This window comes from Rhinolophus hipposideros (genome assembly GCF_964194185.1).
Source record: "Rhinolophus hipposideros genome assembly, chromosome: 9".
Classification (NCBI taxonomy): domain Eukaryota; kingdom Metazoa; phylum Chordata; class Mammalia; order Chiroptera; family Rhinolophidae; genus Rhinolophus; species Rhinolophus hipposideros.
In genome coordinates, this window is record NC_138055.1 from 25,133,943 (window position 1) to 25,147,734 (window position 13,792).

At 37.5% G+C, this 13,792-nt stretch overlaps 1 protein-coding gene across 2 annotated transcripts in view; it reads left to right on the forward strand.

Annotated features, from left to right (window-relative positions):
* The window catches only part of KLRG1 (killer cell lectin like receptor G1), a 29,037-nt gene that overhangs the window by 11,738 nt on the left and 3,507 nt on the right, over positions 1–13,792 (forward strand). The window contains exons 2-4 of one of the 2 annotated variants that reach the window (XM_081059930.1): positions 2,648–2,749; positions 3,955–4,059; positions 8,032–8,183. In XM_081059930.1, the coding sequence (XP_080916056.1) occupies positions 2,662–2,749; positions 3,955–4,059; positions 8,032–8,183 (345 nt within the window). In that variant the 5' untranslated portion in view covers positions 2,648–2,661. The remainder of the gene's footprint in view (positions 1–2,647; positions 2,750–3,954; positions 4,060–8,031; positions 8,184–13,792) is intronic. The other variant, XM_081059931.1, reaches the window with a different exon arrangement.

Below are 13,792 nucleotides of genomic sequence, written 5' to 3' on the forward strand. Positions count from 1 at the left end.
CAAACATCATTGCAACAAGTTCAAGAACTTAATTGTCAGACCTCGTATATTGCTTTTGCACCATTGTAAATTTGAAAAATTGTAAGTTAGGGACCACCTGTACAGTTTTTATGCCTCAAAAATAAATAAATATAAGTCAGTATGGAATCAGATATTTTTATTCCTGGTTTATAATCCAATACTGTTATTTGTTTTGTTTCTCTAATTGTTTCATATTTGCCTATTCAGAGCTTTTTCAGTTAGTTCCACGTCCTTCTGACATGCTCTCAATTTTTTTTTTTCTTTTGAGTACTTCTTTATTTTGTAGCCTTAAAATACTAGAATATGCTCCGGGCTCATTTTGTATTTTTCCTCCTGGGGCTAGACTTAGTCATTTCTTCACGGAACTCTGGTTCCTGTGTTGCCTTCCTTTTAAAAACATCTTAACCATTTTTAAGTGTAGGTTCAGTAGTGTTAAGTGTTGCTTTGGAATGAATATTTGTGTCCTTTTCAACCCCCAAATTTGTATGTTGAAGCCCTAACCTCCAGTGTGGCTGTGTTTAGAGATGGGGCCTCTAAAGGTGTAATTCAGTGAGCTCATCATGATGGATCCTGGTCTGATAGGATTGGTGTCGTTATAAAAGGAGACACCAGAGAGCTCCCTCTCTCTCTTCCTGTACACAGGCACTGAAGAAAAGCCATGTGAGACCACCGTGAGAAGGTGGCTGCTGCAGGAGGGAGTTCTCACCAGATACCAGAAGGTGGCTGCTGCAGGCACCTTAATCTTGAACTTCCAGGCCCAGACTGTGAGAAAATAAATATTGTTTAAGCCATCCAGGCTATGGTGTTTTGTTATGGCAGCCGAAGCAGACTAATACAAGTATATTCACATTGTTGTACAACGTATTTCCAGAAGTTTTCCATCTTGCAAAACTGAAACTCTATAACCATTAAACAACTCCCCATTTCTCCTCTCCAGCCCCTGGCAACCAGCATTCTATTTTCTATTTCTATGAATTTGACTGCTTTGGATACCTCATATAGGTGGAATCAGAGAACATTTGCTTTTTTGTGATTGGCATATTTCATTTAGCATATCTTCAACGTTCATCCATTTTTGTAGGATGTGACAGGATTTCCTTCCTTTTTAAGGCTGAATAATAAATATTCCATTGTACGCATAGACCACATTTTGTTTATGTTGTCTTCCTTTTAAGGGCATCAAAATTTGTTCTCTCGGGCAGCTAAATTATTGGTAGATCTTTTGAATCCTGTCAGGCTTTGTTTTGCTCATTCTGGTCAGCACTGTACCACTTCTGGCCTCACTTATTCAGCTGTTAGCCCTGCAGGAGGCTGTCTCAGCTAGGACTTGCAGAATCACGTCCTGTGTCTGTGCAGTCTGGCTCTTAGCCAAGGGCCTACGGTGAATTCCCATGCAGTCTTCTGGACATCTCTGTCCATGAAGCTCCATGTTTTCAGTTACTCTGCGCTTCAAATTCCAGCCACATAAACAGCCCAAAACTTGGATCTGTCTCCAGCTTAGTGAGACTGCTGCTCTGTTTAGGATTCATTTTCCTGCTTTGTGCCAGAAAGTGGCCTTGGTAGAATGCCAGGGTGATCATAGTGCTCACCTTTGTGTGTTCTGTTCTCTCAAGGAGCACAGAGCTTCCTGTGTTCTATAGCTGGAAACAGTTGCCTCATACTCGCATATTTCGTCATGCGTAGTTTTTTGGCTAGAGGTCAAGTTCAGTACTGCTCTGTTAGGGCTGGAAACAGAACTATATTAGTTTTTATTAACGTGCTCTTCCTATTTCTCCTCTTTTCTGTCTTATACGTTCTGTCTTGGTGATTTTATCTGTTCTTAGAGTTTCAATTTCCTTTCTGTTTTTCTTTTTTTTTTATTAGTTTCAGGTGCACAAGACTTTCTGTTTTTCTTTAACTTTTTAATTAACCATTCATCCATTAGAAATAAATTACACTTTGGTATGTATTTTTTTAATGTGTTCCCTTTCATAGTTGTCTTTGCATATAAAAATAAGAGAACAGGAGAGAAATTTAATGGAATTCCTGACACTGTTAAGGGTAAAGTTTAGAGTACAATTGGGAGAATGTTTTAGGGAACACAGGGGCCACAGAATATTCACAAAACATAGACTGGGCAATAGTCCATTTCTCTCATGGTTCCAGGCAGATGCAGCCAACAGTCCATTTTTCTACCACGTAGCACTACCCCAAAGGTCCAAGAAACAATGAAACTTATCCCATTTTGCATGCATCTATTTTCTCAAAAGGAAACAAAGTAAAAACAAAATCTGAGATAAATTCATACCTAGGAACTAATCTAATTTTTATTCTAGTTTCCATGATCGAATTTACTGATTGAAGAGCAACTTTTCCTTGCTCAATAGAATTAGATGAGATGGGGGATCAATTTAGATGTATTTAATGAGCATTTAGACAGTATGGTGAGGCAGTTTATATTCTAATTAATTTCTATAGGCAGCCCTAGAATTTAATCATTTCTTGAAAAATTACTTCTGTTTTTGTCATGCTGGACCATTAAACAACAACAAAAAAAGCCTTCAAGTTTCCTGCTAGCAGTTTATAGATTGGGCTGTTTCCTCACTGGTGCATATCTCCTCACACTTCTGTAATTTTACTCTCTCAGCTGAGGTGAAAGAGATGGAGATGATTGACAATGCTATTTATTCTGCATTAGAATTGTCTACTTCACCTCAAGCCCAGAATGATGACAGACCGCAGCAAAAAGGTGAGTTAACCAAGTTAGTATGGAAAACAGCTTAGTTACCATAGGCTAAGGGATGAAAGGGAGGCAGAATTAAGTTTGGAGTAGAGGATGCAGAAAAATTGAGGGTCATTTGAGGAAATACTTTAGTTTTAGTTTGAAGTCCAGAGTTGGATATGAAAATTTGGTATATGGTCCAGGTCTGATCTTAGGTCTCAGGTAAATTCTTTTCTAACCATTCACATCTATGATCTTATCTACGAAACCCCAGCTAGGGCAGTTCAGTTATTCTTTATAGCTCCTATACGAAAGCAAGAACTTTGTTGGGAGAACTTTATCTCTTTAGTAAAGTTTGTTGTAAACCAGCTGTTTAAATTCTAGGTATCTGTTTTTACAACTAAGAAATGAGAAGAGACACACCAGTAATTTTACTAATGGGTAGTAGTGAGGTTTTATCAGAAGAGAAATTGATTCACATACCTGGATTTTTTCCCCCAACAGTACCAGAATGGTGACGGGGTATCAAGAACACCATAGATAACTAGTCCCTGTGACTCTTTGGAGATTTGAGGATGAAATAAACCACTTTTACACTGAGCCCTGAGAAAACACTTTCCGAGACAGGCAGATAATAGTGTAAGCACCAAAGTTAATATTTGATTTTATATCGTAGGCAGTAAACTCCAATAGGTATGTTTTTTAAGGGTAACTCCATAAGCTTTCCCCTTTCTTACTATATAGTGTTATTATTACACTTTCAATGTTCTTAGAAATGTCCAATGCTGTATAATTTATGGTAATGGAAAGAAATCTAAATGTCCATGTATACTGGATTGATTGAGCAAATTATAACATTTTTCTCATAGAGAGATTGCCGAGTTGAAGAGTAATTACCTTTGTAATTTGGGTAGACATTGCCCAATTGTCCTCCATAGATGTTGTACTAATTTATATATCACCACTAACACATGAGGTTGTGTAAGCCACAATTTCAAAGGAAAAAAAGTATTAACTGATAAATATAGTATATTCCTTGCTACAGATGTGGGTGGTTTCTCTAGACTTTAGAGCAAGTCCCTGAGAGATCCAGGAAAGGAATCTTTAGGGCCTCGGTCTCAGTTCCCACTAGACCACATCACTTCAAGATCCCAGATATCCTTTCCTTCCTTTTTCTTTTCCTTCAACTTTTATTCTGACTCAGGATCTTGCTTTGGATTCTGTTTTTGTAGCTTCTTCTTCTAGGTGGTCGCTCTCTTGCCATGTGGCAATAGTTTTGGGCCTTGTGAGTGCCGTTCTTGTGAGTTTGCTGCTGTTCAAATGGATTCCGTGCCAGGGTAAGTGCTGACTTAAACCAAAAATAATCTTTCATGTATGAGGTGTGATAAAAAAATATGGTGAGTGTTTAAACTAAAAAAATGTATTACAGTAAAGGACAGATTGCCATTAATCCCCCTCAAAATACCCCCTCCTCGCTTCAAACACACTATCCCATTGTTTTTGCCACTTTCTGAAGCAGTTCTGGAAGTCCTCTTTTGTGAGTGTCTTTAGTTGTGCTCATGTGGCTGCCTCGACATCTTGAATAATTTTGACTTTGGGGAAGAGCCCAGAAGTCATATAGTGCCAGATTCAGTGAATAAGGTGGATGAGGACGCACTGTAATGTTTTTATTTGACAGAAATTGCCGTATATCAGAAACGATGTGTGATATGCAACATTGTCATGATAGACAGTAAAATAAAGACACTCACAAAAGAGGACTTCCAAAACTGGTTTAGAAAATAGCAAGAACGATGGGATAAGTGTATTCGAAGTGAAGGGGGGTATTTCAATGGGGATTAATGGCAACATGTCTTTTACTGTAATAGTTTTTTTATTTAAACATTCACCGTATCTTTCAATCACACCTTATATCCATTTTGTGCTATGAATGCAAAATAGCAGAAAATTTGAAAAAATAATAATCCCAACAGTATAAATCACCACTTGTATACAACATTTCCTGAGTATGACCTCCTACTCTTTGACTATATGCATTTGTATAAGTATTTATTCTCTTAACAGAATTTCAATCTAGTCCTCCAAAATCTCCCCACCTTTGTTTTTTTAAAGTAAGACTGGGTGTAGTTCTAATCATAGTATGCTTATAATTTGTATATTGCTTTTTAATTCTATATTGTGTCACAAACATTTTCCTACCTATTATCATATTTATCATGGCAATCAAATTATAATATTGTGTTTAACTTTTCACATAATAGATATATCATAATTTAATTAAACACATTTTGATTTGTTTCCAGTTAGAGAGCTTTTATATTTTTTAAAATGAACTTTTCTAGAGTTAATTCTTCTAGGTCCTTAAATATGATAATCTGGAGGGCCCTCAGTTTATTGTTTCACAATCTAGAGTCCTAATTCAGATTTATGTTATCTGGGGATGATTGTCAGTGACAGATTATAGAGAGTATTCACTAGGAGTCTAAGGTTTCAGCCCTAGTACCTCTACCTCAGACCCAAGTACTACTTTTGATAAAAAGAGACTTCTAGGGAAGTTGGAGATTTCTCATTCATGCTGGGTAATGTCACAGTTGTATGGAAAAAACACAAATCTATAAAGTGCTAACTTTAAGCTCGTTCTCTAGAACCCTATATTTGTCCTATGGCAGGGCTTCCCATAGAAAAGTTGTCTAATCTTTACATTAAAAAGGACTACTTCCCCCAGATTTTAAATTCCGAGATCTGAAATAAATACTGTTGACATAAGAAACATACAAATCTGTAGATAATTTTTATGAGTTTATTTGACATAAACTGATGACAATTGCCAGGAAGCAAAATTTCAAACGCTCCATAGAGTGACAATTAGCAATTTCTTTTATGCATTTGATATTAAGGAGGGAGCGTAAGGAAGAATACTTGAAGGTGGGAGAAAGCAAGGAAGGAATGGGATTACAGGGTAGTTAAGATTATGTGCTCTCTTGAGGGTATTTACACCTTTGAGGGATACTATTTTTAGCATTTCAAAGATGTGTTAACCTATATGCACAAGAACAATGGACAGGGCTGTTTTAAAACCTCTCACTAAAGAAGTTGTAGGCCTGGAGTGTGACTACCCACCATGACCTGCCCAGTTAGGAATTTATGATCAGATCACCCTGTGAGGTTACTTTCTATAGAACCCCTTTTTTGTCCACAATACATAATCAAGTTTCCAATTATATATCTACACATGTATTCACTTGATATAATAGTTTATACTTGCCCACTGTGGAATTATGCTTATGGTGAGTTTATACAAATGTTTCATGGAAGTAGAAAATCAAAAAATTATGGAACCTTGGTTAACATTACCTTGAACGTTTATTCAGTTCCCTTTCATTTTCACAGAATTATAATCCAACCATTTTAAAGGAATGAGAATATTCTGTATTTTAAAGGGCTCAATGAGGAGAATTGTCTCAGTTTTCATTTTAGTGTTTGATACCCTTCTCTGTCAGAAAATTTTAAAAAAATATCTAAAGTAAATTCTTTTTGCTGAAATATAAATCTTTTATCTAATTTCCAATGATGATAGACAATTGTGTTTGCGATTTAAGAAAACAACAACAACGTTTCATTATAGTTAAGCTTGCTCTTTCTAGTTTCTGTCCTTTTCTCTCTCTTTTCATTTTGGCTTTTTTTCATTATTTTAAAAATTTCTGTTAAGTTTATTGGGGTGACATTAGTTAATAAAATTATATAGGTTTCAAGTGTACAATTCTATAATACATCATCTATATATTTCATTGTGTGTTCACCACCTAAAATCAACTCTCCTTCCATCACCATATATTTAACCACATTTACCCTCTTCTACCTCTCCTCTGGTAACCACTAAACTGTTGTCTGTGTCTATGAGTTTTTGTTTGTCTTGTTTATTTGTTGCTTTCAGTTTTATAGTCCCCATATGAGTGAAATCATATGGTTCTTAACTTTCTGTCTGACTTCTTTTGCTTAGCATGATAATCTCAAGATCCATCCATGTTGTCACAAATGGCCGTCTTTAATCTTTTCTTATGGCAGAGTAATATTCCGTTGTATTTATATACCACTTCTTTATCCGATCATCTATTGAAGGACATGTCTTGCTTAGCCACCGTGACCAATGCTGCAACGAACATAGGAGTACATGCATCTTTACAGATAAATGTTTTTATTTTTATTTATTTATTTATTTATCTATTTATTTATTTAAAATGTACTTTAATCTAAACTTAATTAAATGTTTTTTTTTGTTGTTGTTGTTTTTTGTTTTGTAAAGATTTAATTGGGGAAGGGGAACAGGGCTTTATTGGGGAGCAGTGTGTACTTCCAGGACTTTTTCCAAGTCCAGTTGTTGTCCTTTCAATCTTAGCGGTGGAGGGTGCTGTTCAGCTTCAAGTTGCTGTCCTTAGTCATGGAGGGTATAGCTCAGCTCCAGGTTCAGTTGCTGTTGCTAGTTGCAGGGGCCACAGCCAACCATCCCCTGCGGGAGTCGAGAAATCGAACTGGCAACCTTGTGGTTGAGAGGACGCGCTCCAACCAACTGAGCCATCCAGGAGGCAGCTCAGCTCAAGGTGCCGTGTTCAATCTTAGTTGCAGGGGGCGCAGCCCACCATCCCTTGAGGGAGTCGAACCAGCAACCTTGTGGTTGAGAGCCCACTGGCCCATGTGGGAATCGAACCGGCAGCCCTCAGAGTTAGGAGCATGGAGCTCTAACCGCCTGAGACACGGGGCTGGCCCCAGATACATGTTTTTAGATTTTTTTTTTTTGGTAGATACCCCCAAATTCTGTCCTTTTCTTATGTACTATTATGAGGTGTCAAGTTGAGGTTGAGCATTCTGAAAGATTCTGCCTGATTTAAACAGTGTACATTACATAGTTACACAATGTATACATTGAACCTATATAGGCAGCACACTGACACATACCATGCAAATGCACAGTTATGTTATCTAGTGTGTATTTATCACATGTGCATAAAGATCTTTAGCACAAGCAATGTACTCTCTCCCCAGTCCTCAGCCAGATTGTTTTCATTTCCTTCCCTGCTCCTACAGTTGTAGTCGCACCCTTGCTTAGTGTCATGTGCTGTAGTAGTAATGGAGCTGGATATTGTGAGATATTTAATTTGAGGCCATGCATTATTGCGCATTTCTCTAAACATTACTGTGAGAGGTGGAGGGGCAGGAAGACGTCGGGAGTGCCATATTCCATTTTATCTCCCATTTCATTTCCAAGACGGAATGGTCCATAAAGATGTGAACTAGGTCCTCTTCTTTTCTAGGTTCCAGCTGTCCTAACTGCCCAGACTTCTGGATGGGCTCTGGTGACCATTGTTATTACTTCTCAATGGAGAAAAAGGACTGGAATTCTAGTCTGGAATTCTGCTTAGCCAAAGACTCACATCTCCTTGTGCTTACAGACAACCAGGAAATGGTAAATGCAAACATTTAGCAAATGTAGGTTATTTTGTTGGTGAATGCTGTTCAAATGTATCATGTATCCTATTATGAGGAAAAGAGGAATATCCTTTTTCCCTCTCCTTTTCTCTGCTACTTCCCCCCTTCTTTCCTCCTCCTCTACGCCTGCTTTCTTCCCTCTTCTTCCTCATTCTTCCCCTTTCCACGCCTGACCCAACAACCCTCTGTTATAGAAACTTAGATTTTATCATAGGTGTGTGTGTGTGTGTTTGTGTGTGTGTGTGTGTTTGTGTGTGTGTGTGAGAGATCTTAAGCTCCTCTCAGAGTTAAGTTGGTGGGCTCCACTTCCTCCAGGGCTCTCAGATCCTTTCTGTCCACCCAGCAGTCTCCTGGAGGAGAGAGGGCTCTTTATTAATCCTGGAGCACCTCAAGTTTATTCAAGGAGTGGGCATCCTGAGGTAACCTGCTACAAAAATCAATCAGATTCTAACTTATCAATGTAAATAACATATATAAAGAAAATAAGAAATCCTAGTTAGGTTTTTAGTGCTAATTTCATGATGATTTTGTGTATTGATATTGCTTTTTGGGTGGAATCAAGTCACAGAGAATAGTTTATCAAAAATTCAAGTATATTAACATCCCCTGGGGAAATTCAGAGAGATAATTACTCTAAAGCAATTGGGGAGAACATAGTTCCTAAATTTTATAATTTCCTATTTTATTTTATTACTATTGGTGAAGAGGAACAGGACTTTATTGGGGAACAGTGTGTACTTTCCGGCCTTTTTTTCCAAGTCAGGTTGTTGTCCTTTCAATCTTAGTTGTGGAGGGCGCAGCTCAGCTCCAGGTCCAGTTGCCGTTTTTATAGTTGCAGGGGGCACAGCCCACCATCCCTTGAGGGAGTCGAGCAATTGAACTGGCAACCTTGTGGTTGAGAGCACACTGGGCTATGTGGGAATCGGCAGCCTTTGGAGTTAAGAGCATGGAGCTCTAACCGCCTGAGCCACCAGGCCGGCCCCATAATTTCCTATTTTAAGAAAAGATTAAAGCATCTAGATTCCTGTTTTCTGTCAAGAAATACTCATTCCTCTGAAAGTTTGCATAGGATCCAACTCCAAATTAGTGCATCTCTGTGACTTACTTCTCCTTTATCCCTTTCCTAAACTAGGTTGCAGAGTGCTTTGGGGTCTATTCATTAGACACATGAAATCTTTATTTTATGGCACCCGGTAATAATAACCTGACTTTCTGGTTAGCCACTCCTATTCTCACTCTGATATAACTGCTCCTGAGGACTTGAGCTAACTGAAGTCAATAACAGAAGTGAGCAAAGAACTTGAAACATTGCTGGGCAAATACTGAAAAAGAGATTAGTGAGTCATAATGAAGACACTGCCACAGAGAATTGTGGGGTAGCAGCTACTATAGATTATACAGTGTGATAACAGGAGGAAGAAAAGGGCTAAGGCACAGTCTCTGGGAATTGGGGATATTTCTGTGTCTCTGAGGTCCCCCAGAGGAACACAATAGTTATTTCAGGAATTTTGTCTTTCTTTCTTCACTTTCCCTGAATCTTGCCTCTGCGATTGTGTAAGCTCAACAGAGTTTGGCTGCATTTCTAAAACTGGTTTATTTTCTTTTAAGGCCCCTTGGTTCAAGTCAGTACTAGAGAGGGTAGAATATCCCTGCTAGATTTAATCACAACCACAGATAGTTTTGCTTCTGATATTCCTGTGGTTCTCTGGCCTGGTTCTTTTTCTTGTCCTCAGATTTTGTCAGGTTCTATAGAACCAACTTGACTTATATTTGATCAGATGAGCCTTTGCTCATCAGGGCAAGATTTACATACTATGTTAAGGTATACTTGATATTCCTAGTATCATATTTAGGTCGGAACTCCTACCTGACCAGCAAGAGAATACTGCTAGGGAATTAGGTTGCTATATGCTAGAGGCTACATCCATCTCATGTTGTTAGTCATCTTTCAGTAATGTACATATACCGGGGGCGCCGAAAAATGTATACAATTGGACACTTTAGTCAACGTTGCTCAAGCCGTAGTTCGCCGTAATCAGGTGTCTGGATGCTGATGGTAACCACTTTGAGAACCTCTTGTAATTTCAGAAGTCAAACATGACTTGTATTTATCTTTTGTTATCAGTATATATTGATTATTACAATTTTAATACAGTTTTCTTTCTTAAAATGTGTATGCATTTTTTGGCACCCTCTGTACATAGTCCACCTTATCTTAAACCAGTTATAGCAGAGTGAATAATAATAATAATAATAACAATAGAACTATTCTTTTGGAACTGCTATGTACAAGGTAGGTATTTTATGTATATTAATCTTCACAGCATAGCAGACATAGCACAATTCAACACCTCCATTTCATTGATATGTGAATAATATTTGGAAGAGTTCATTAACAAGTCCAAAACTACAAATCTGGCAGAGCCAGTTTTTTCTTCTCTTCCTTCTCCTCCTCCTCCTCCTCCTCCTTTCCCTTCTTCTTCTTCTTCTCCTCCTCCTTCTCTTCTTCCTCCTCCTCCTCCTCCTCCTCCTTCTCCTCCTCCTTTTCCTTGTTCCTCTCCTTCTCCTCCTCCTTCTTCTCCTTTCTTCTCCTCTTCCTCCTCTTTCTCCTCCTCCTCCTTTTCCTTTTCCTTCTTCTTCTCCTTCCTCCTCCTCTCTCTCTCCCCCACTCTCTTTTAATTTTTGCAGAGACAGAGTTTAAACTACATATTAACCTATCTTTTAAAGTCACTTATAGAAATATGGTATTTGACAGCTTCCATAATCTATCTTGTGTGCTTAGAAACAAGAGAACTTTTCCTATTATTTATCTTTTGATGCTTTTTCTTTCCTATACATGTTTAAAAAATTATTTGAATTTGAAGCCTGGAACGTACATTGGTATTTAAATATATTTGAAATATATTTAAAATATATTTAGAATAGTGAGATGTTCACTTATTATCTATTTTTTCTATCTTGGACTTCGATATTATTTTTTGTTTTTGAGGAAAAAACCAAAATTGAAGTGAAATTCCTCTGCTATTTCCTCAGTGTTTTGTTTACATAATGGTATCTGGCCTTTGTTGTTCTTGCTCTTTGAATTTAGAACTTCAGATATATTCAAATTCTTAATTTTTGTTGTCATTTTTTCCCACACAAGGTTCAGTTCATTTAGAATATTAGCATTTGTTTCTCAGAGTTGTTGCTGCATTATTTTAAAGTACACACTTACTAGAGAGTTTCCTGTGGAAGTATTTTGGTTTCTTTAAATTTATCCTGATGCTCCTCACCCCATAATATCTTCCTTCCTCATTATTGTAACTTGAGATTATATCATCAGACTTTATTGTTTTAACAACCTCTCATTTAATCATCTTCCTGAATAGAATTTATGACTTTGGGATGTTCCCTTTCTTCTCCCTGAACTTTCGATATTAGCTTTTCTTGTATTTAGGGTTTACATCTAATTATATGCAAGGTTTCCTTTTTTGGAGACTGCAATACAAACACTATGGTCACAATACAAACACAATTTGGTCATTTTCCTCCATATTTTAAAGTAGAATCAGGTAATGGAAAGAGCTTAGTTTCTTTCAGACAGTTTTGAGTTTGTTTTTACTGCATTACTTACCATGTGAACTTCAGCAATTTTCTGAACCTCTCTGACTCTCAATTTCAACATCCCATGGGAATGTACCAGTGGAGAAAGAAAAATTCCAGAATTGTTATGAATATTAAGTGAGAAAATCTATGTGAAAACTTCTTTAACATAGTGGGAATCACTTAATTTTAATTTTTCTTCTTTTCCACTTTGACTGATTTTCCTTGTCTCTCAAAATAAAGTCCAGAGTCAAAATAACTTTTGATTTTCTCTCCTGTATCCCAAGACATGAAATTTCAGTAAAGTATGTATTACAAAGTAAATTATGACTTGTTGAATTGAACATTTCCTTTATGAGAAAATCTGAAATATGTCAGAAGATTGAAAGAAATGGCTGGAAACACAGGGCAGATGGTAGGAGAAATGTTTTACTTTGGAGGTACTTATAGTCTGGTAATGTGTGCGTCTTTTGTCACCCTTTTCTTCATAAATAGATCAAGCAACAAGTATGAACTTCACACCAAGCGTAGGTGTGGTAGGTAGGTTAGGATATCTCTCACTATCTTTTTTTTAACTTAAAAAAAGTGGTAAAATATGCATAACATAAAATTCAGCATTTAGTCATTTTCAAGTGTACAATTAAGTGGCATTAAGTATATTCACTTTGTTGTCCAACCGTCACCACTATTTATCTCCAAAATGTTTTTATCATTTTAAACAGTAACTGTACCCACTGAATAATAGCTCCCCATTTCCTCTTTCCCCCAATCCGTGGTGACAACTATTCTACATTTTGTCTCTCTGAGTTTGCCTATTATATCCTTTTGTATCTGGCTTATTTCACTTAGCAGGTCTTCAGAGTTCATCAGTGCTATAGCATGCATCAGAATTTCATTCCTTTTTGTGGCTGAATAATATTCCATTATATGGATATATAACATTTTGTTTATCCATTTATCTGTTGATGAACAGTTTTTCACTGTCTTTTTGCAAGAGTGCTCTGGTTTATAGAGCAAGGCTTATTTACTTTTAATATTGTGAACACACAAAATTATAAGAAAAATTCTTATCAATATGAAAGAAACTCTAGTAATTTTAGCCTGTCAAATTTTCTTTTGCAATCTCTTAATGCATCTGCATGTTTACTTGCTACAGGATAGCTGAAAAGTCTGGAAATAGGAAAAACTTATTTTTAAATATCATGTTACATTTTCAAGTAATGTGCTCAGCGTATGTTTTTTTAAATTAATTTTTAAAAAAAATTTTATTGGGAAATATTGGGGAACAGTGTGTTTCTCCAGGGTCCATCAGCTCCAAGTCGTTGTCCTTCAATCTAGTTGTGGAGAGCGCAGCTCAGCTCCAAGTCCAGTCACTGTTTTCGGTTTTTAGTTGAGGGGGGGCACAGCTAACTTGATGGTGGAATTGATGGTGGTTCAATTCCCACCATCCCATGGGAACTGAACCTGCAACCTTGTCGTTGAGAGCTTGCAGTCTAACCAACTGAGCCATCTGGCTGCCCCCTCTGGAAGCTCAGCTGCAGCTCTTTGTCTTCAATCTAGTTGTGGAGGGTGCAGCTCACTGGCCCATGCGGTAATCCAACGGGCAACCCTGTTGTTCAGAGCTCGCGCTCTAACCAACTGAGTCATCCGGCTGCCCTAGCTCAGTGTGTTTTTATTTAACCTCCAGACATGGTTTCAGCCTTGGGTTCTAGTCCACGTCCTACCATGAACTTACTGTGAAATAACACACATCACTGACCTATTTTTGAGCTTCTATTCCTCCACAGGTGAGAAGTTTACAGGGGAAGGAGAGGGGTCAAATCAAGTTCACTGAATTTGAAAATATGTTCTGTGTAATGGCCACTGCCAGATGAAATGGCAGATTATCTCAAAGCATTAACACATGAAGGAGGCTTGTGGCAAATGCTCCCTAAGGAAATGATCACTGGAACAAGTTATGCTCTTTTTCTTTAGCATCTATGTATCAGATCAAGCTCTAGCTCA